The 20684-nt window shown below is 41.3% G+C and overlaps 1 protein-coding gene across 12 annotated transcripts in view; it reads right to left on the reverse strand.

The window, feature by feature from the left end:
• Nucleotides 1–20684, reverse strand: part of LOC116974495 (LIM domain only protein 7-like) — a 214372-nt gene that overhangs the window by 150730 nt on the left and 42958 nt on the right. For all 12 annotated transcript variants that reach the window (XM_033022998.1, XM_033022990.1, XM_033022989.1 and 9 more), the window contains exons 2-3: nt 19964–20034; nt 6888–6957 (exon numbers count right to left, since the gene is read on the reverse strand). In XM_033022998.1, the coding sequence (XP_032878889.1) occupies nt 6888–6957; nt 19964–20034 (141 nt within the window). The remainder of the gene's footprint in view (nt 1–6887; nt 6958–19963; nt 20035–20684) is intronic.

Genomic DNA, 20684 nt, shown 5'->3' on the forward strand with positions numbered 1-20684 from the left:
CCACCCACCCTACAACTGACCATTGGCTTGGCTGGCAAACGACTGGGTTCTCCAAAAAGTCTTGCAGCATATCACTGAATAGATAGGGTTAATACTCTTGGCCTTATTAATTAAAAGAACAGCATTCCCTATTCTCCCATCCTCCGGGACCTCACCTACAGTTAGAATACAAAGATCTTGGTCAAAGCCTCAGCAATCTCCCCCTGAGAAATATTCATGAGCATACGAGAATTATTTTGGTTTCCTGTTTTTGGCTATTCTTTTTTTAATTAGCATTGGTGTTTAGATGCACATTACTTAAACTTATTGTTTTTAATTACCTTATAATAATATGTTTCAAACCTATTGGATTTTTAAAAATATATCCCTAACAATCAGAAATTGACAAATTCTTAGTTGCTGATCTATGAGAGGGGAGTGGGTGACACTGCCTCAGATATACTGGCTAAGGCCTACTCACCTGTCAAAGCCAAAGATGGTAAAGGGAGGGAGCAGGGAGGTTCTACTGCAGTTGTACAGGGTCTTGGTGAGACCACACCTGGAGTATTGCAGACCGTTTTGGTCTCCTAATCTGCGGAAAGACATTCTTGTCATAGAGGGAGTACAGAGAAGTTTCACCAGACTGATTCCTGGGATGTCAGGGCTTTCATATGAAGAAAGACTGGATAGACTCGGCTTGTACTCGCTAGAATTTAGAAGATTGAGGGGGATCTTATAGAAACTTACAAAATTCTTAAGGGGTTGGACAGGCTAGATGCAGGAAGATTGTTCCCGATGTTGGGGAAGTCCAGAACAAGGGGTCACAGTTTAAGGATAAGGGGGAAATCTTTTAGGACCGAGATGAGAAAAACATTTTTCACACAGAGAGTGGTGAATCTCTGGAATTCCCTGACACAGAAGGTAGTGGAGGCCAGTTCATTGGCTATATTTAAGAGGGAGTTAGATGTGGCCCTTGTGGCTAAAGGGATCAGAGGGTATGGAGAGAAGGCAGGTATGGGATACTGAGTTGGATGATCAGCCATGATCATATTGAATGGCGGTGCAGGCTTGAAGGGCCGAATGGCCTACTCCTGCACCTATTTTCTATGTTTTCTATGTACAGTTTGTACGTTCTCCCCGTGGCCTGCTTGCGTTTTCTCAAGGATCCTCCCACGCTCCAAACACGTATAAGTTTGTAGGTTAATTGGTTTGCTATAATTGTAAATCGTCCCTAGGATAGTGTTAGTGTGCAGGGGATGCGGACCCGGTGGGCCGAAAGGCCTGTTTCCGTGCTGTATCTCTAAACTGAACTGAAACTAAACAATTTCTCCAATATGATTACTCAGCTTTTATTGCTATACTTACCTCATCAAGATGATTAAAACTTCACCTCAATAATTTGCAATCTAATGAAAGGGAAAGAATTTTTTAAAAAACTTTCTATGTGACTGCTTCATTTACTATGAGCTAAGTGGAGGCTATAACTTCTCAATGCCAAAAAAACCCAATGTGATCAAGTGACAATATTTATGAAATCCTCTTTCTTTAATATCTTCAAGATATTTGGTCCTGCATCTTGGATAATAGATACATATACAATGGTCATTAATAGATTAGAAAAGTGTTAAGGCCTGAAGATTGTTATTTTTCCAGTGCTGTTAACGGTAATTTTCCCAAGATCAGCATGATCTTTCACAACTGCAATCATGCTATCAGAATAACTTTAAGGTCGATAAAATAACTTATTCTGTTGACATACAAGGATCCATGGACGACACTAACACTTGAAAGCATGTACCACAAGATTCACAAACCTCCCCACTGTGATCTTAAACAGATCTCTTGTAAACTATGGGCATATTCCTGATCTCCCAATCTACCTCATTGCAGCACTGGCACTTTTTTCCCCAATCTGCACATTTTCAGTGGCAGCAACACCATATAATGCACCCAGTTTCCTTTCTTTTTTTTTACACTACCCGTTGTATTCATGCATGGTTTTACCACAATTTGGATGATTTACTTGGATAGCACACCAAAACAATATTTTTCCGCTTTACCCTTGTCGATAATAAAGCAATAAATGACCTGAATCAACATTCACAGCTGTAGTGTACCTACATCCAATGTCTTCACAAGCAGAAATATCATGCCCAAGATATTTAATCAAGTTTTCATTTGTTTACTTGGACTCTTTTTCTGTAATGCAGGCTGCACTCCACAGCTCCACTAAAGACAAGCAAGGATATCAAAGCATTGTTCCATTGGTTTGCCTTCAAGGAAACAGAGAAATAGATCCCACTGCAAGAGCGAATTTATTTGGCCAGATTTCAAAACCACCTTAGCACAAAATGGCCTCACATAACATTATTGCATCTACATCCAAATGGAGAATGCTTGAATGACAATTGGGTGTCCAAAGCAGGGAATGTTCAGCACTAACACTGCTCGCCGCTGACCTCTCAGATCAAAGGTGGCTAAAAGTATCACGATTTCCTTAAGATTTTGATTCTGAACAGGGAATGTCAGGGACGGTAAACTTTCTTTTGGCTATTATTCCAATAATTTCAACAGTAAAGTTGGCTGATTTACTGTCCAAAACAATGTAAACAAATTATAACACAATTATTAAATAAGCAGCTTCAAACCTCAAATGCAAACTCTTGGACATTACTGAGATCAAGTGACCTTAGCTCAATTATCTTAATGTTCACATCTAAATAATCTATTACTGCACTAAAAGGTTTTCCTTTCAATCTCATCCCCTGAAGATGGTAACTTATCCTGAAATTCAGCTTAATTTGACTGAGCCAGCGTAACTCCCATCAAAAACAATTGTTCTGAAAATGAATAAAAATAATACTCCCCTGGGCCGTTATAGGTTATGAGAGATGATTTGTGGAGAGTTTAAGATGGAGTAGGCCAACTGAAAACATTATTTTAGAAAATAAATTATATAATATTTGGCATTGATTTATTATTAGTACATGCGCCATGCTCAATTGAAACACGTTATTTTGCGTTCTATCCAGACAAATTATACTATATACGAGTACATCAGTTAATGCAAAACAAAAAGAGTGCAGAATATAGTACTACAGCTTCAGAGAAAGTGCAGGGAAAAAAGTGCATGAGGAGTAGTGAGGTAGATTGAAAGATTGGGAATTGAAACATACAGAATAGTGAACAGTTTGGGTAGAGTGGATATGGAGAGGATGTTTCCACGAGTAGGAGAGTCTAGGACTAGTGGTCATAGCCTCAAAATTAAAGGACTGTGGTGCGTAGGTCCCGAAATGAAAGCGAGGAGCCAGGTATTTCGGGAGGCACCTTTATTTACGTCCTTCCAGGTTGTAGGGAAGTCCACGAGAGAAAGATGGCACCCAAACCCTTGCCTTTAAACCCTCTGGTTAAGGGCCGCCTCTGGACTGAACCATTCCCGTGCCGAGGGGTTTGACAGTAAGGATGGCCCGACCCTTGGGAGACGTCACAGGACGTTCTTTTAGGAAGAAGCTGAGGAGAAATTTCTTTAGTCAGAGGGTGGTGAATCTGTGGAATTCTTTGCCACAGAAGGTTGTGGAGGCCAAGTCAGTGGATATTTTTAAGGCAGAGATAGATAGATTCGTGATTAGTACAGGTGTCAGAGGTGATGGAGAAAAGGCAGGAGAATGGGGTTGGGAGGGAGAGATAGATGAGCCATAAATGAATGGCGGAGTAGACTTGATGGGCCAAATGGCCTAATTCTACTCCTATCACTTATGACCTTATCAATCCTGAACATAAAAGAAGTTCGATCATGAGTCTGATAAAGTGGGCAGAAGATGATCTGGTTCAGTTACCATTTTAAGATGATGAAAGAGAACAATCCTAGGTACAATAGATCAAAAACTGCCGTCGGACAATGACGTTTCCTGGTTTGTGGCATGAAACTATGTGACAAACTTTCGATCAGTGCAATTTAAGATTTTTTTAAATTTTGTTGGTGGTTACGAACTGCTGGTATCTCTTGTAACTGGGAGGGGGAAAGTGCTGCACATACCTCAGAGATAATTCAATACAAAAGGTTCAGATAGTAGGAGTGTTGGAAATATGACAACGAATTCAAAGAGCAAAGCCTCCACCTGGTTGTAAATGCCTTGAACATTTTATTCCTCATACCTCAGATCCGTGGCATTTCCAGAACAAAGGAGCAGCAGTTTACATTATCAGTACCTGTGCATAAGGTGACCACGTTCAGAAATGAAAACCGCATTAGAAATATTTCTTTGGTTCTATGGCGAGACCATTCAAATGTTGTCAATTTTTATTGTGACCACCATTTCAGTAATCTGTACACCAGCTCCTCCAGAAAGCCTGACCAGAACACCCTCCCAAACAATTTGGAATTCAGACAAGAGGAAAATATCCAAGAGGCGGCAAGGTGGCGCAGCAGTAGGGTTGCTGGCTAACAGCATCAGTGACCTGGGTTTGATCCTGACTATGGGTGGTGTCTGTACAGAGTTTGTACGTTTTCCTCTGTTACTGCGCGAGTTTTCTACACCCAAACGGATGGTCCAGTTTTCTCCCACACTCCAAGGTCGTACAGATTTATAGGTTAATTGGCTTTGGTAAAACTATATAATGTCCCCAGTGTGTAGGTTACTGCTACTGTATGGGGTGATCGCTGATCAGCACGGACTCGGTGGGCCGAAGGGCCTGTTTCCGCGCTGTATTCCTAAAGTCTAAAGTTAAAGGATCAGTCATTATGGCCTTATTAAATAGATCTAGGTTTAGAGGCCGAGATACCTACTCCAATTCCTAATTCACATGTTCATACGAGGTATCTAGAATTACTAAACCAGACACTATTCAAAGCTATGTCATGGGAAGAAATTTCCAGGAGGGCAGAATGAGCTCCAAGCCTCCTTAAGGAAATGCAACAAGCCCCTGATTCCTAGGAATCCTGATCCCTGGGTCTGAAGGAGCATTCAGGGTGACGTTGTAAACCTAATATCTGTATGTTGTTTTATTTCCGTTTGGCGATACAACGTGGAACTTTGGCCCACTGAGTCAACACCGGCCACCGATCACCCGTTAATACTAGTTATCCGTTATCCCAGTTTCTCATCCACTTAGGACTGAGATGAAGAGAAACATTTTTCACCCAGAGAGTTGAGAATCTGTGGAATTCTCTGTCACAGAAGGCAGCGGAGCCCAATTCACTGGATGTTTTCAAGAGAGAGTTAGGTATAGCTCTTACGGCTAACAGAATCAAGGGATATGGGGAGAAAACAGGAAAGGGGTACTGATTTTGGATGATCAGCCATGATCATATTGAATGGCGGTGCTGACTCGAAGAGCCGAATGGCCTACACCTGTACATCGTTCCTATATTTCTCTCTATACTCTAGGAATAAATTTTATCGAGGCCAATTAACCTACAAATACACACCTCTTTGGAAAGTGGGAGGAAACCGGTGCACCTGAAGGAAATCCACATGGTCACAGAGAACATTCAAACTCTAGACAGTACCCAAGGTCAGGATTGAACCCTGGTCTCTAGTGCTGTAAGGCAGCAGCTCTACCAACAGTGCCACTGTACCTCCCCTAATTGGATACACAAGTTGCAGAAGATTTGCACCACTTCACAAACTACCCACCTGTCCCACCCCATCAAGCAACAACTGTTTCACATTGACCTCACAGCCACCCTAGAACCCATAAAACAAGTAGTAACACGTCATCCTAAATCCCAAGTCTTACCACATGTTGAGGTGATGAATAGAAAGGATGTGACCTCTGCTGAAATACCACAACCACACCAAACAAGAAATTTGATCGTGAATTGCCTAAACCCACACCAAGAGCTGGCTGACACTCCAGTATTAACTTAGCAAATCACTATTCTAGCCTAAAACCAAAACCAAAAGTTTTCACGCCAGAATTTTTTGGCCAAAATCAATTACATACTTATTTTATTAATGGCTGTGCTCAAGAGTGAGCGCATACTTCTGATGAGAAAACGGAATCGGTATGTAATGGGTCATTTTTCCAAAGAGCTTTTTATTTTCCTGTATTGGGTGTGATAAAGTCCAAGATGCTACCATATTTGTAACTAGATGTTCAGGTTTAGGTTCAGCAATATTATTGTCACGTGTACCTAGGCACAATGAAAAGCTTTGTTTTGCATACTATCCAATCAAATCAGAAAATAGGAGAAATAAATACAATCATCAAATTCAAGTACAACAGGTAAAGCAAATGGAAGATACAAAGTGCAGAGTACAGTTTTCAGCTGTTTCAGAGACAAAGTCCTAAGTCTGCAATAACGTAGAGGTGAACCTTAGCTTTTCGAAGGACCGTTCACGAGTCTCTAACAGAGAGAAAGAAGCACTACTGTAAGGCTTAGAATTTTATCAATTTCCCTTAAAGCACCATGCAAAGATTGCAAAGCATTTCCTCCCCGATTCACACCAAGCCACAAGAACTTATTTTAACAATGGGCTCTATATTACAATAGGAGTGAGATGCATTAAGAAATATGGCATACAAATAGAGGCAAGGAAATAATATCAAATCTAGAATCAGAAACAGTCACTCAGCGGCTCAGTAGTGCACGTATTACTCCATCATGCATCTTTATCACCGTTTCATCAGTTACTCATTTTCTTTCTCCCCTCGTGCCCTGCCCAGGACCACACCAGCATAACCTGCAATGGCCTCTTTATAACTTGGACAACTTCAATCGCCTTACAGAATTTTTCTGATAGAGGAGGCTGTTGGCTCAGCATCAATATTGGCCATACTTTCACTATCTCTTAGAAGAAGAGGGAGAGGAAGACGCTGCTTTGTTATTGAAAGAAAATAAATGTGATAAAGTTAAAGGAAAGTGTCTGCGTGATTTTACTTTCAAATATTAAACACCAACTTACCAAACCAGCTATAGGTGTAGACAGGCGGTTGATCCTTTTACTGACGCCCTGTTTTATCTTGTTAACCAGCCTGAAAAGAAAAAAGGGTAGTGATACAAAACTATCCACTTAAATATAATATTGCACAGGTGTAATAAACTGTCATCAGATCTTTTACTAAACGCAGATATTTCATCAATGTTTAGAATCATAGGACATTTTCCTTGCAGGAAGCTACTTGGCCCATTACGCCTGTACTAGTCAATGCAGCTCCACAACTTAATCCCACCTCACAGCACTCAATTTGCAGCCTCGTAAAGCATGGCTCCACATTTTCATTTCCCTTCTTGTTAATGAAATGCCAGACTGATACAATCACATACAGGAGATTGCGAACAAGTTTGGTTCAAAGAAGAGAAATTCCATTTGAAGATTTGATGTTGATGGATAACCAGCATATATTAAGATAACTGGTAAGGAAGGGAAATCCCTGTGAGAGGGTGATGAAACCTAGGGCACGTCCACCTGAACTGAGCTCAATGGGCCTCTACTGTACGCCAAGTCAACCCACATGAAATAAATGTTTATTGTCATATGCACAAGCAGAGCAAGGTACTGGTAGAATGAAAATCTTGCAGCAGTATCACAGATACATATACTTAGAAACACACAAAAATATAAATTACGAATGTATTGTTTTACGAATAATAACATTAGCAGAAGTTGCTTACAATCATGTACAAACCTGCTAATGTATCACATGCAGAACAAGACAACAGAGTGCAAGTCCCAACACAGTGTCTCGACCTGAAAATTTAACCATTCCTCTGCCTCCACAGATGTTGAGTTCCTCCAGCAGTTCGTTTTTTATTGTGCTGTGAATATCCACTTGGTCAAACAGACAATGTGCACAAAACTCCGCTGGAGGGAGGGGGAAGTCAGTGGAGGACCCGGCGTGGCGGGACCGACATGAGGGAGGGGGAAAGAATAGAGAGGAACCTGGCGCGGGGGTACTTTGTAACTTTGTAAGCGCCCTTTCTGTGGCAACTATTTGCATACTTTGGGTATGCAAGCAAAGAGTTTTACTGTCTTTGCAAGCAAACTAAAGAGTTTTACTGTCTTTGCAAGATCAGATGGGTAAAGTCAAACAAAAACAGCAGAGAATTTAGCACAAAATGAGAAGAAATCAACATTAATGCCCACTGTTTAAAAATGCAAGTCATGAATACTCTGCACATCATTCACCTGTACTCAATGAGCACCCCAATACTGGGGTAATAAGCTCAATTGAATTGACATTTTGAAGGAGATTACAACTGGTTTTATGAGTAATTAAGGAAGAAAAGCTGCATTTTACAGATGGCTCCTGATGGAAGGCTTGACATTGGTTCGCCTGAATCTACCTGATCTCCCAGTTGCTAAACACTTTAATTCTCCTTCCCATTCCCACACTGACATTTCTGTCCTTGGTCTCCTCCATTGTCAGAGTAAGGCTAAACACAAATTGGAAGAACAGCATCTCATATTTCGCTTAGGCAGCTTACAGCCTAGTGGCATGAGTATTGACTTCTCTAACTTCAAGTAACCCTTGCTTTCCCTCTCTCGATCCCTCCCCCTTTGTAGACTGAAGAAAGGTCTCGACCTGATAAATCACACATTCCTTCTCTCTAGAGATGCTGCCTGTCCTGCTGAGTTACTCCAGATTCTTGTGTCTGTCCTTGGTATATAGTTATCTTATGTACCCAGATACAATGAAAATTTGTCTGTGTGCTCGCTATTCAGTCAAACCATACTATACACGAGTACAATCAAAACATACCAGTATACCCGGCATTGCAAAGAGAAAAATAACCAGATGTAGAATGTGGTGTTACAGCATTATAGAGATAATTCAGATTTTTTTTTTTTTAAGTCAAGGGCCCCAGTGAAGTATGTTGGGAGGTCAGGACTACACCATAGATGGGACTAGGGGAGAATACGTGTTCGGCACGGACTAGAAGGGCCGAGATGGCCTGCTTCCGTGCTGTAATTGTTATATGGTTATATTATATAGTTTATGAGAGGTCTATTCAGTATCCCGATAATAACGGGGAAGAAACAATTTCTAAATCTGGTGGCACGTGCTTTCAAGCTTCTGTATCGTCTGCCCAATGGGAGCGAGAAGAAGGGAGAATGATTGCTTGCACTGAATACACGATGAACAAGAAGAAATCCAAGCATTTAATTAGTTGCTGAGTTATTAAACAAATATATTGTTTCAACACAAAAGATGGTAATCTTTCTGATAAATATCTGAGATAGTGGTGAAACGAGTTCAAACAGGTAAATGCACAATTAAAATAGAAATGAATGTGGTGAACTCCATTTTTTTGAAAATCAAAGCTTCAGATGATGGAAATCTGAAATAAAAACAGAACATTTTGGAAACACTTAGCAAGTCATGCAGGATCTGTGGGAAGAGAAAACGTTATGGGTTTTTTTCTTAGAGGCTCTTTAACACTACTCTTCTTCCACAGTCTCAAATGGCATCCTTCTGGGTTGCAATAAATATTTATTCTTGCAATGAGAGTATTTGCCAATAATTAACAGTTTTGAAAATCTTTTTGCTCCATCTTAAGTTATACTTGTATATGAATCTTCAGAAATTCCTTCTCTATGTCCATTTCAATCTTGCCTCTGACCTTTTTTAAAAAGAGATTTATTTACGTTGTAAAATTCTGCCACTTCCCCCAAACTATTTTTCACTGTCTGCCCGAAAACTAAAGACTTAAACAAAATGTGAGATCCCGAGTGATCATAATAATGGTGAATATGGAGAGAATAGATCTGTGTGTTAAGAGAATCAAAAGTCATTGCTTAAAAATAAAGGGTCACCCACTGAAGTCTGAAAACAGACAAAATTCTCTCTGAAAAATGTGTCCTTGGAACACTTTCTTAAAGGGCAGTGCGTGCGCAGTCTTCAAATATTTTTTAAGGCAAGGGGTGACCAGAGTTTTGATAAGGGATGAGAGGTTGCCAGGTAGAGTTGAGATTACATTGAGCGGCCAGAATACTATAGAATGGTGAATCGGCCTCAAAGATTGAGTGGCAAGTCCTTGTTCTTAATTCCTCACATGAACCCTTAAATGGCCAGTCTGAATGGAGTGTCTTATGAAACCATATTGCAACAGTTCCTGATTACAAACCAGTAGACCTCTGGTACACTATACAAAATAAACCACTACACAGGTATATATTCTGAAGAAAGGTCTCGACCTGAAACGTCACCCATTCCTTCTCTCCAGAGATGCTGCCTGTCCCGCTGAGTTACTCCAGCTTTTTGCATCTATCTTTTGTTGTATATATTCTATGCCTATTTACCACCTGTATCACGCTACCTAGAACTGAGATCCATCATATAACATCAACTGTCCCCAATTCTTCCTCTCAACCATCACTGAGCCTTCTAATGCATCAACAAACTCCACCATCTTTGGATGAGCCTCCAATCCTACCTGTTCAGCAACAGATCGTGTTTGATTCCAGCACTGTACCCTTACAGTACGACTGCATCTCCCCTTCCAACACATTTTTCACTGAGCTTCCATTTTTTTCTCATTGCCAAGACAATAAAAGTCAGGCATACAATTGTATAGCCTCTTGCTGACTGCAAGAGAAAGCTGTACACAGTAACTGTGGTACGGAGGGACTGAAGACTCTTCACAGTCGGACTTAACAGTGAAATAGAAACTTGGATATCTCTACCATTAATCAGCCCTGCTTCTCCTACTTTTCAGTTTAGTTTAGAGATACAGCGCGGAAACGGCCCATCGGGTCCATGCCGACCAGCGCTCCCCGCATATTAACGCTATCCTACACATACATTTACATTTTACATTTACCAAGCCAATTAACCTACAAACCTGTTCGTCTATAGGCGTGTTCGAGGAAACCGAAGAACTTGGAGAAAACCTACGTAGTCACAAGGAGAACGTACAAACTCCATAGAGACAGCATCCATAGTCAGGATCAAACCCGGTCCACAGAAGCAACTCAACCGCTGCGCCACCATGCCGCTGCGCCATCGCCCTTTATATGCTTTCAAGAGACACTGAAGATCTAACAAGTATCCATTGAAAGTTGCAAGAATTGAGTAAATTACAAAAATCACATTTATTTAATTTGTTTTAATACCTTGCACAAATATTACCACCACTTATGTGTGAAAAGGAACTGCAGATACTGGTATATGCTGAAGATAGACACAAAATGCTGGAGTAACTCAGCGGGTCAGGCAGCATCTCTGGAGAAAAAGGATGGTGACATTTTGGGCTGGGACCCTTCTTCAAACATTTTACCCTTCTAGCATTAAATGTATTGAAATGAAGAGCACAACAAAAGCTATAGATAGTGGAATACTTAGCAGGTCAGGCAGCATCTGAGGGAAGGGAAAAAAGAGTTAATGATTCAGGTCAATGACCTTTCATCAGAACATTATCGTTCATGTTGATTTTTAGATGACTTCCAGTAAGCCAACCAGTTTGTTTTTATTGCCAGCATTTAGTCATATTATTATACATATGGGTGGGTTTAATAAAGCTGCTAAGACAGGCAACAGTACAAAGGTTTGTGTATATTCCGGGACGGATTGAAAGACAGGATCCAGAAAATTAGGCAGGACCTTCTTTCGTAATGGAAAGATTGTATTTGTAATTATTCCTTCCTGTTTTATAATGCAAGCCAAAGATCAATCTGTTGCTCAGCCACAGTTCAGACAAGAACAGACAATGTTGAGGAGACAAAAGTAGATTACCCCATTGATGGAGGACAAAGTAAAGCTTAGCTCAAGTTCAAATAGAATGATAGACCTGTGAACATTTGAGCAGTAGGAGAAATAAAATCCATGATAAGTGTACAGGTCATAAAGAAGGGGTCGAACCCCTTAACCACCACTAGTGAACCATTGGAAAGAATGGCTAACCAAAGGATATCAGAGGACGCAATGCAAGTGAAAAAATTAAGAGAGTGAGAGCTAGGAATTGGGAGTGTACTTGTGGAAGAGAATCACATGGCTATAGTTTTTTTTTTTTTTTTTGCCCATGGGATTTGGTCATTGTTAGCAATGTCAGCCTGTATTATCCATTCCTGATTATCCTCAGACTTGGGACTGAGTTAAGACTCCACCACACTGATGAATTTAGTCAGTATGGGCCAATTGGTAGGTTTACTTCCCTGAAAGACATTAGTGAATGAGATGATCTTTTACATCAAATCTACTAGTTTTATGGTCAACGTCACAGTGATTAGCTTTTAGTTTAGTTTAGAGATACAGCACGGATACAGGACCTTCGGCCCACCTGGTCCGCGCCGACCAGCGGTTCCCGCATATTAACACTATTCTACACACACTTGAGACATTTTTACATTTACCAAGACAATGAACCTACATACCTGTACGTCTTTGGAGTGTGTGAGGAAACCGAAGATCTCGGAGAAAACCTACGCAGGTCACGGGGAGAACGCACAAACTCCGAACAGACAGCACCCTTATTCTGTATCGAACCCGGGTCTCTGGCGCTGCAAACGAGCAACTCTATCGCTGTGCCACCGTGGCAGGTTATGTTATGTTTCATGTTAATCTTTTTTTCAATTAATTGTTTAGTTTTGAATTCCCCAGTTTCTATGGTGGGATTTGAATTAATTGCATCTGATTGTTGGTTGTGCAGTCAAAATGCAGTCACATAGTCAAATGATGTCAACCATCAATTAGGTGACGAGAGCTCAAGGCAGGAGCATTTGGTGTCCCCAAGGACTCAAGAGCAGGGGCAAGAGAAGAAGAAAATAAGCCACGTGGGTAAAGCTGGATAGGAAAAGAGTGGAGGTCAAATGAGAACAATCCCACGGAGCTGAGATCAGAAGGGGGGGAGGAAGGGCTGCATGGCATGTGGTCAATAGTAACAAACAGGCAGACTTCAACAATTAACTGCAATGCTCCTCTGATCATGGAGAATGGTGGTTTAGCCTTTTCTGATGCATCAGTGCAGCAGAAAACTAACTGAAGAAACTTGGAAGAGGACAGCACACAATTTTTTTTTAGATGCAGTAAATTTTCCCATCAAAGTTGAACACAAGCGCTCTGTGCTTCCATCGTTTACATGCATTCAGGAATGTGATGTGCAGCAAGGTCAGATAACAGAACTATGAACTCAGCACTTCCTATGTGGAGCCGAATGCAATAAGCTACCTCCCTGCAAGGACCATAAGCAATGAAATTGGTTATTTCCAAATTGGTTATTGGCTCACCCATTTTTGGGTACACTATCTAAGATTAACATCAGCAGATCAAGGTGTATCAAAATCAATATCCGCCTTACGCTTAATACTTAACTAATAATATGTAAAATAACTCAACCCTGTAAAATGCAAACTAATTACAACTGGAAGACCATGGAAAAAAAAAATCTAGCTTTTGTGCAATTACTTGCTTGTCTCTTGCAATGGTATTTTTCAATTTATGTAGCTTTACTTAGTAGTGGAAAGACCTCTACGAACACAAGAGCAAATGGTGTTACGCGTCCAATACTGCCCTGGTCACACAAATCAAATAGATGCCAACATCTCCCTGTATTAGAATCCCTATCCTGAACTATGTATAAACGGAATGGATAAGAAAGAAGACATAACGCAAGACTCCTCTGTAAAGCCTGCAAAATTAATCAATAACTAGTAAAGTTGGCAGTTTCTGCATTGAAGCACACAGGGCTTACCGTAAAATAGTGGTTAATTAAATAGGCCAGCAAGGTCAAGATACTGATTGCTTAACCAGAGGCATGAGTTCCTATCCCAGCATAGCTGTTGGCGAGTTTCATTAATTCATTTAATTTATCAAATTTGGTTTGAATCTAGTTAACGGGAGAGCGATTATATTGCAAGAGTAAGGTCCCTCATTAATATTTCGTCATCCTGTTATCCTTAATCAGCCTAGCCAATTTGTGTCCGGTCCCACAGCAAAATCCCTGCATTTTAATTGAATACTGAAATGCATTGACAAACCATTCTGTTGAAGAGCAGTAGAGCTGTGGGCAATAAATGGTGGCCCTGGCAAAAATGTCCATGTCTCGATTAGATTAAAAAGCTACAGTAATATAAATTAAACACCAGGAGTTCAATTGCTCATCACTTAATTGCTTGTGCTTTTTTTTTTTTTTTTTAACACCAATAATATCCATATTGTTCAGAAAAAAAATGTCAAAATAGTCCATAAAAGTGCAGTGTGACCAGAATTTTGAAAACGCAAAATGGATCCTCACTTTAATTTTAACTAATGAGGGACATCGGCAGCTGACAGATTCATCAGGAATTAAAAAGTCTTTCAACAAATGATCTAAATTGGATCACAGTGATGTCCAAGAAAGGAAAGGAGAGTGAAGTCTATCTGCTTGATTCCAAAACTAAACATCCTCCCCCCTCCCACTGCGTTACGGAAAATTGCAAGACTGACCATTTTCTCAGAGCCATAACAATGGTCAGTCTTGCAATTTTCCGTAACGCAAAGCCACGTCATCTGTGCATGTGCCAGAATCCCGTTGAAAGAAAATAATTTGTGTTATTTATAATTTTTTTATCCCAATCACATAAATTTTGAGAAAGTAAATTCTGGAGTAGTTCCTGAGGATTGAAGGGCAGCTAATGTAACCCCACTTTTTTAAAAAGGGAGGGAGAGAGAAAACGGGGAATTACAGACCAGTTAGTCTAACATCGGTAGTGGGGAAAATGCTAGAGTCAGTTATTAAAGATGGGATAGCAGCATATTTGGAAAGTGGTGAAATCATTGGACAAAGTCAGCATGGATTTATGAAAGTTAAATCATGTCTGACGAATCTTATAGAATTTTTCAAGGATGTAACTAGTAGAGTGGATAAGGGAGAACCAGTGGATGTGTTATATCTGGACTTTCAGAAGGCTTTCGACAAGGTCCCACATAAGAGATTAGTATACAAACTTAAAGCACACGGTATTGGGGGTTCAGTATTGATGTGGATGAGAACTGGCTGGCAGACAGGAAGCAAAGAGTAGGAGTAAACGGGTCCTTTTCAGAATGGCAGGCAGTGACTAGTGGGGTACCGCAAGGCTCAGTGTTGGGACCCCAGCTATTTACAATATATATTAATGATTTGGACGAGGGATTTGAATGCAACATCTCCAAGTTTGCGGATGACACGAAGCTGGGGGGAAGTGTTAGCTGTGAGGAGGATGCTAGGAGGTTGCAAGGTGACTTGGATAGGCTGTGTGCGTGTGCAAATGCATGGCAGATGCAGTATAATGTGGATAAATGTGAGGTTATCCACTTTGGTGGCAAAAACAGGAATGTAGACTATTATCTGAATGGTGGCCGATTAGGAAAAGGGGAGATGCAACGAGACCTGGGTGTCATGGTACACCAGTCATTGAAAGTAGGCATGCAGGTGCAGCAAGCAGTGAAGAAAGCGAATGGTATGTTAGCATTCATAGCAAAAGGATTTGAGTATAGGAGCAGTGAGGTTCTACTGCAGTTGTACAGGGTCTTGGTGAGACCACACCTGGAGTATTGTGTACAGTTTTGGTCTCCTAATCTGAGGAAAGACATTCTTGCCATAGAGGGAGTACAGAGAAGGTTCACCAGACTGATTCCTGGGATGTCAGGACTTTCATATGAAGAAAGACTGGATAGACTCGGCTTGTACTCGCTAGAATTTAGAAGATTGAGGGGGGATCTTATAGAAACTTACAAAATTCTTAAGGGGTTGGACAGGCTAGATGCAGGAAGATTGTGCCCGATGTTGGGGAAGTCCAGAACAAGGGGTCACAGTTTAAGGATAAGGGGGAAATCTTTTAGGACCGAGATGAGAAAAACATTTTTCACACAGAGAGTGGTGAATCTCTGGAATTATCTGCCACAGAAGGTAGTTGAGGCCAGTTCATTGGCTATATTTAAGAGGGAGTTAGATGTGGCCCTTGTGGCTAAGGGGATCAGGGGGTGTGGAGAGAAGGCAGGTACAGGATACTGAGTTGGATGATCAGCCATGATCGTATTGAATGACGGTGCAGGCTCGAAGGGCCGAATGGCCTACTCCTGCACCTATTTTCTATGTTTCTAAATGTTATTCCTTATTTCAAACTTTTGTATAGTGATCTACAAATTCTGCAAGGACGGATTTCCATAACTGGAACAGTCATAATGGAGGGATCACCTGTATTGTTTGTATTGAACTGGGTTGAGCCAATTCCCTATTTGGGTGCAGGCACACAAGAAATAAAATGCTCCGTGTACATTGTTTTGGTTACCAATGCACTTTCTAACATATTGGCTGTTCTTGAGGGGAGATATTCTGCTACAATTACGCAATTAGATGATATGTGCAAAATTTGGGGAGGGAATCTGCATGCTCGCATCTGAAATTTTTGGACATTGTGTACTTTTGTCGAGAAAGCTTTTGGAAATGTCACACAAATTCAAAAACAATGCAAGCCCAAACTTGGAAGCGTCATAAGTGATCTGCAAATAAGTTTCACAGAGGGAAGCAATGCAAATTTAGCTGTGGCCAACCTGTCAAGGGGTCACATGCTGAGGATCGCAGGGACTGGACTGGGCCGGAATATACTATATTTTAATTGATTGCTCTTTCAAAGACACTGCAATTGTGGAGATTTCAAATATCGGGCTAAGAACAAAAAATGACAACTAATGAAGAGCAAGTGATCTGAAACTTTGACCCAGTTTCTCGCTTCACAGCTGCTGCCTGACCTGCTAATTTTATTCTTTAAGAAGGAACTGCAGATGCTGGAAAATCGAAGGTAGACAAAAATGCTGGAGAAACTCAGCGGGTGAGGCAGCATCTATGGAGTGAAGCAAAAAGGCAACGTTTCGGGTCTGAAGAAGGGTCTCGACCCGAAACGTTGCCTATTTCCTTCGCTCCATAGATGCTACCTCACCTGCTGAGTTTCTCCAGCATTTTTGTCTACCTGCTGATTTTATTCAGAACTTTCACGGTCTGCTGTTTATAAAGCTTTTTTAAAATACACTGCCAGGTGAGGAAGTGTAATGTCTACCTTAGTAGAGATCAAGGAAATAAACAGTAAGAACTTAAGCTCAAAACTGTCAGAAGTAACTTCAGAAAATAAGTGACTGCAGGACATGAAGAATAACTTATTAAAACCAGTAGCAATGTACACTGATACAAGGCGGAAAATTTGACCAGCTGAAAAAAATTTGCAAATTTAATCTACTGATATACAAATCCCAAGATTATACACAGATTGAATCAAAACTCAAGTACAATGTACAATTCTGAACACCACTTTGATGCAAGGATTAAGGTTTCAACGTCAGTTTATTGCACCAATTAAGGTACAGTGAAATTTTAGTGACCCAAAATAATTCAAGAAAGGGCAACCAAACTTGTATTTACTGACGATGGCTACACTCTGATCTAACGTCCCCCACCCCACCTATAGAAAAACAGTCAAAACTAGACCGGCCCTGACCAAAGGGAGGAGCAGTGAAAAGGTAATCCATAATCCAGTCATTCATCATTCAATAGGATCATACCTGATCCAACATTCCTCATCTCCACTCTCTTGCCGTTCCACATGACATTTGATTATTTTGTTAATTGGAAATCTTTCTCAGCCTTAAACATACCCAAGGATTTTGTCCCCACAGCCCCCTTGTAGCAAAGAGATTCCAAAAAGATCCTTCAAGATATTTTTTCTTATCTCAGTGTTAAGTGGGCAACTTATCAGAATGCAGGCTCAAAGCTCAGAGTAGAGGAACAGAGTCATCATTACAAACGAGAAGTACGTCAAATGAACAGTCAAATATTAAACAGGCACACTGCCCTAAGTGATAGGATTAAAGGGCGAAATGCATGTACATATGCATGATTGTGCAATTGAAAATGACGTGTATTTGCTTCTGGGGCTATGTTCTGCGGATTCTAATAATCAAACTTGCTGAAAATAGCATACAGGTGATTAAATACTTCATGGCAAAAGTTTCCTCAGCATTTATTGAATCTGCATAGTGGTCAGAAGGTAATTATGTTTAAATTCAAAAGCAAATGTTGCATGAAAGTTTTCTTCACATTCAACAATGGTTGTTGGTAGGTACACAAAATTGCTGGGGAAACTCAGCGGGTGCAGCAGCATCTATGGAGCGAAGGAAATAGGCGACGTTTCGGGCCGAAACCCTTCTTCAGGGGTCACACGTACTGAGCTGTTATTGTGGAGTGAACAATAACATTGATAAGCCTGATAACCATCACCATTGTAAGGAAAAAATCCGGCAGCAAACTCTGAAGAATGCAGCGCTGCAGTGGAAGGCAGGAATTGCTGAAGGTGCTTCCCTCCTCCTCCAGCTGGTGTACCATTGCAGCATGCAGGAGCGAGCGCAAACTGAAGACCAATTAAACTGTCCAACCTGCACACCTTATCTCTCCCATGGTACAAACAAGCTTGCCAAAATTGCGCAGTGGTGTCATTCAGTCAGCACAGTGGTAGAGCTGCTGCCTCACACTGCCAGAGACTCGGGTTCGATCCTGACCTCTGTACTGTCTGTGTGGAATTTGCACACTTTCTCTGTGACCGCGTGGGTTTCCTCTGGGTGCTCTGGTTTCCTCCCACATGACAAAGATGTTTGGGTTTGTGGGTTAATTGTCCTCTGTAAATTGCCCTTAGTGTGTAGAGAGTGGATGAGAAAGTGGGATCGCATAGAACAGGTGATCAATGGTCACCATGGATTCAGCGGGTTGAAGGGCCTGTTTCCGTGCTTCTCTCTAAACACTTCCTGATCAACACCAATGCTTGACAATATTTTCTCTTGGCTTGAAAACCTAAACTTAAATATTCAAATTTTCACAGATAATTGTTTCGCAAATGTCACAAATGTTGATAGAATAATGTATTTGTTTTTAATAAAATTTGAATGCATCACCTTCCCCCTTAATCTAACCAGCATGTTTTAACCTTTATTGAGCAGGTCTGCATGAAGTGAAGGAGCCTCAAGGAGAGCTGGGTGCATGGACCCACCCGGGTCCCATCCACAGCTCAGGTTACACAGCCTCAGGTCACGTGGAACCATGTTTACATGGGTGGCCCACGGATGAAACGGCCATGTTGGTGCAGTTCAAATAATGGTAATGGTGACCAGGCAGATGGAACACGTCAAGGAATCCCAGTAAGGTGCAATACAGGACCCCTGTGCAGGGCAGAGGAGACCCCCCCCCCCCCCACTGGGATCAAGGCAACAACCCACTCCCCCCCCCCACACTGTATGCAATGCGAAGACCCCCTCCCCACAAGGCTAGAGGCAGAACCACACCTGCACCGTTATACAAAGGGATAGGGATGAAAAGTCGAGACTCACTCCCCACCGTATCAGTACATTAGACCCCATGCCTCTCCCCATCATTTCAATACACCCCACAGCCTTTCCTGTATCATCTCAAAAAACACAGTGCACTCCTCCACATATCATTCCAATGCACCCAGAGCCCTTCCCTGTCATTACAATATACCAGGAGCCCTCCCTATAGCACAATACACTTTGAACTCCTACCCTTTTCACTCCAATACATCCCACACTTCTTCCCATGTTCTTTTAATACACCTCACACCTCTCCTTGTGACACCAGTACACCGATACGTCCCTCACCTCTCCCTGAAATACTCTGATACATTCCACGCCCCGCCCCGTTTCACACTGATACATCCCACGCCCCTCCCAGTATCACACTGGTGCATCCTTCACCCCTCCCTGTATAACACTAATACATCCCTCACCCCTCCCTGTATCATGCTGACCATCCCTCACCCCTCCCTGTATTACACTGATACATCCCACACCCTTGACTGTTACTCACTGATACTCCCCGCACCTCTGATATTATACCACATAATCTTTGCATATGCACAGGTCAAAAATCGAGCAGATGATACTGCATGGAACTGCAAGCTTAAAAGCTGCTTTATATTCCAGTCCCAAAGCCCACCCAGGAGCCCTTTCCACCTTCCCTCTCTCCACCAGAGGAACAATGAAACAGTACCATGCACACACGTGTGTCTACTACATTGATACATACTCGCATAGCAGGACTCCATCCTCCAGTGCAGATCGAAAATCTTTCTGCCCAAATCTCTTTCCAGTAACTTCCTATTTAAAAAGAAATCAAAGTGTGGATCAGTAGAATGTCCATCATTCCAACGTCATTCAATCTTAATGAAAAATTATCAAGTTTTATCACAAGATGTCTCACTAACCTTGAATACAACACACACAAAATTGTACTTACATTTTGGATGCAGAGTAACAGCAATAAAATTCAGAATGTGTATATAATCAGAAATATAAAAATGTATGAGTTATGATTGCATGTAATAAAATGGACGCAGTATTTTAATTAGCTATAATATGCAGGCCACTATTGGAAGGGGAATTGGAGAGGAAAATTGGGAGCCATTCAATTTAGTTTATTGTCACGTGTATCAAGGTACAGTGAAAAGCTTTTGTTGCGTGTTAACCAGTCAGCAGAAAGACAACACAAGATAACAATCACGCCATTCCCAGCCTTTAGAAAGAAAGTGGTGAAAAAAAAAATCCCATTAATTTCAGTGTACCATTACAGAGAATACATTATGGTGGAAATATATTAGAAATGAACTTTGTGTGTGTGCGCATGCTCATGTTGAATATGTGGTGTACGTGTGTTGTTGGTCTGTGCACGTGCACGAGTTAAGGGGCTGTCCCACTGCGGCGACCTAATTGGCAAGTTTAGAAGAGTTTAGGAGAGTTTGGAAAAGTGT

This window comes from Amblyraja radiata, chromosome 6 (assembly GCF_010909765.2).
Source record: "Amblyraja radiata isolate CabotCenter1 chromosome 6, sAmbRad1.1.pri, whole genome shotgun sequence".
Lineage (NCBI taxonomy): Eukaryota > Metazoa > Chordata > Chondrichthyes > Rajiformes > Rajidae > Amblyraja > Amblyraja radiata.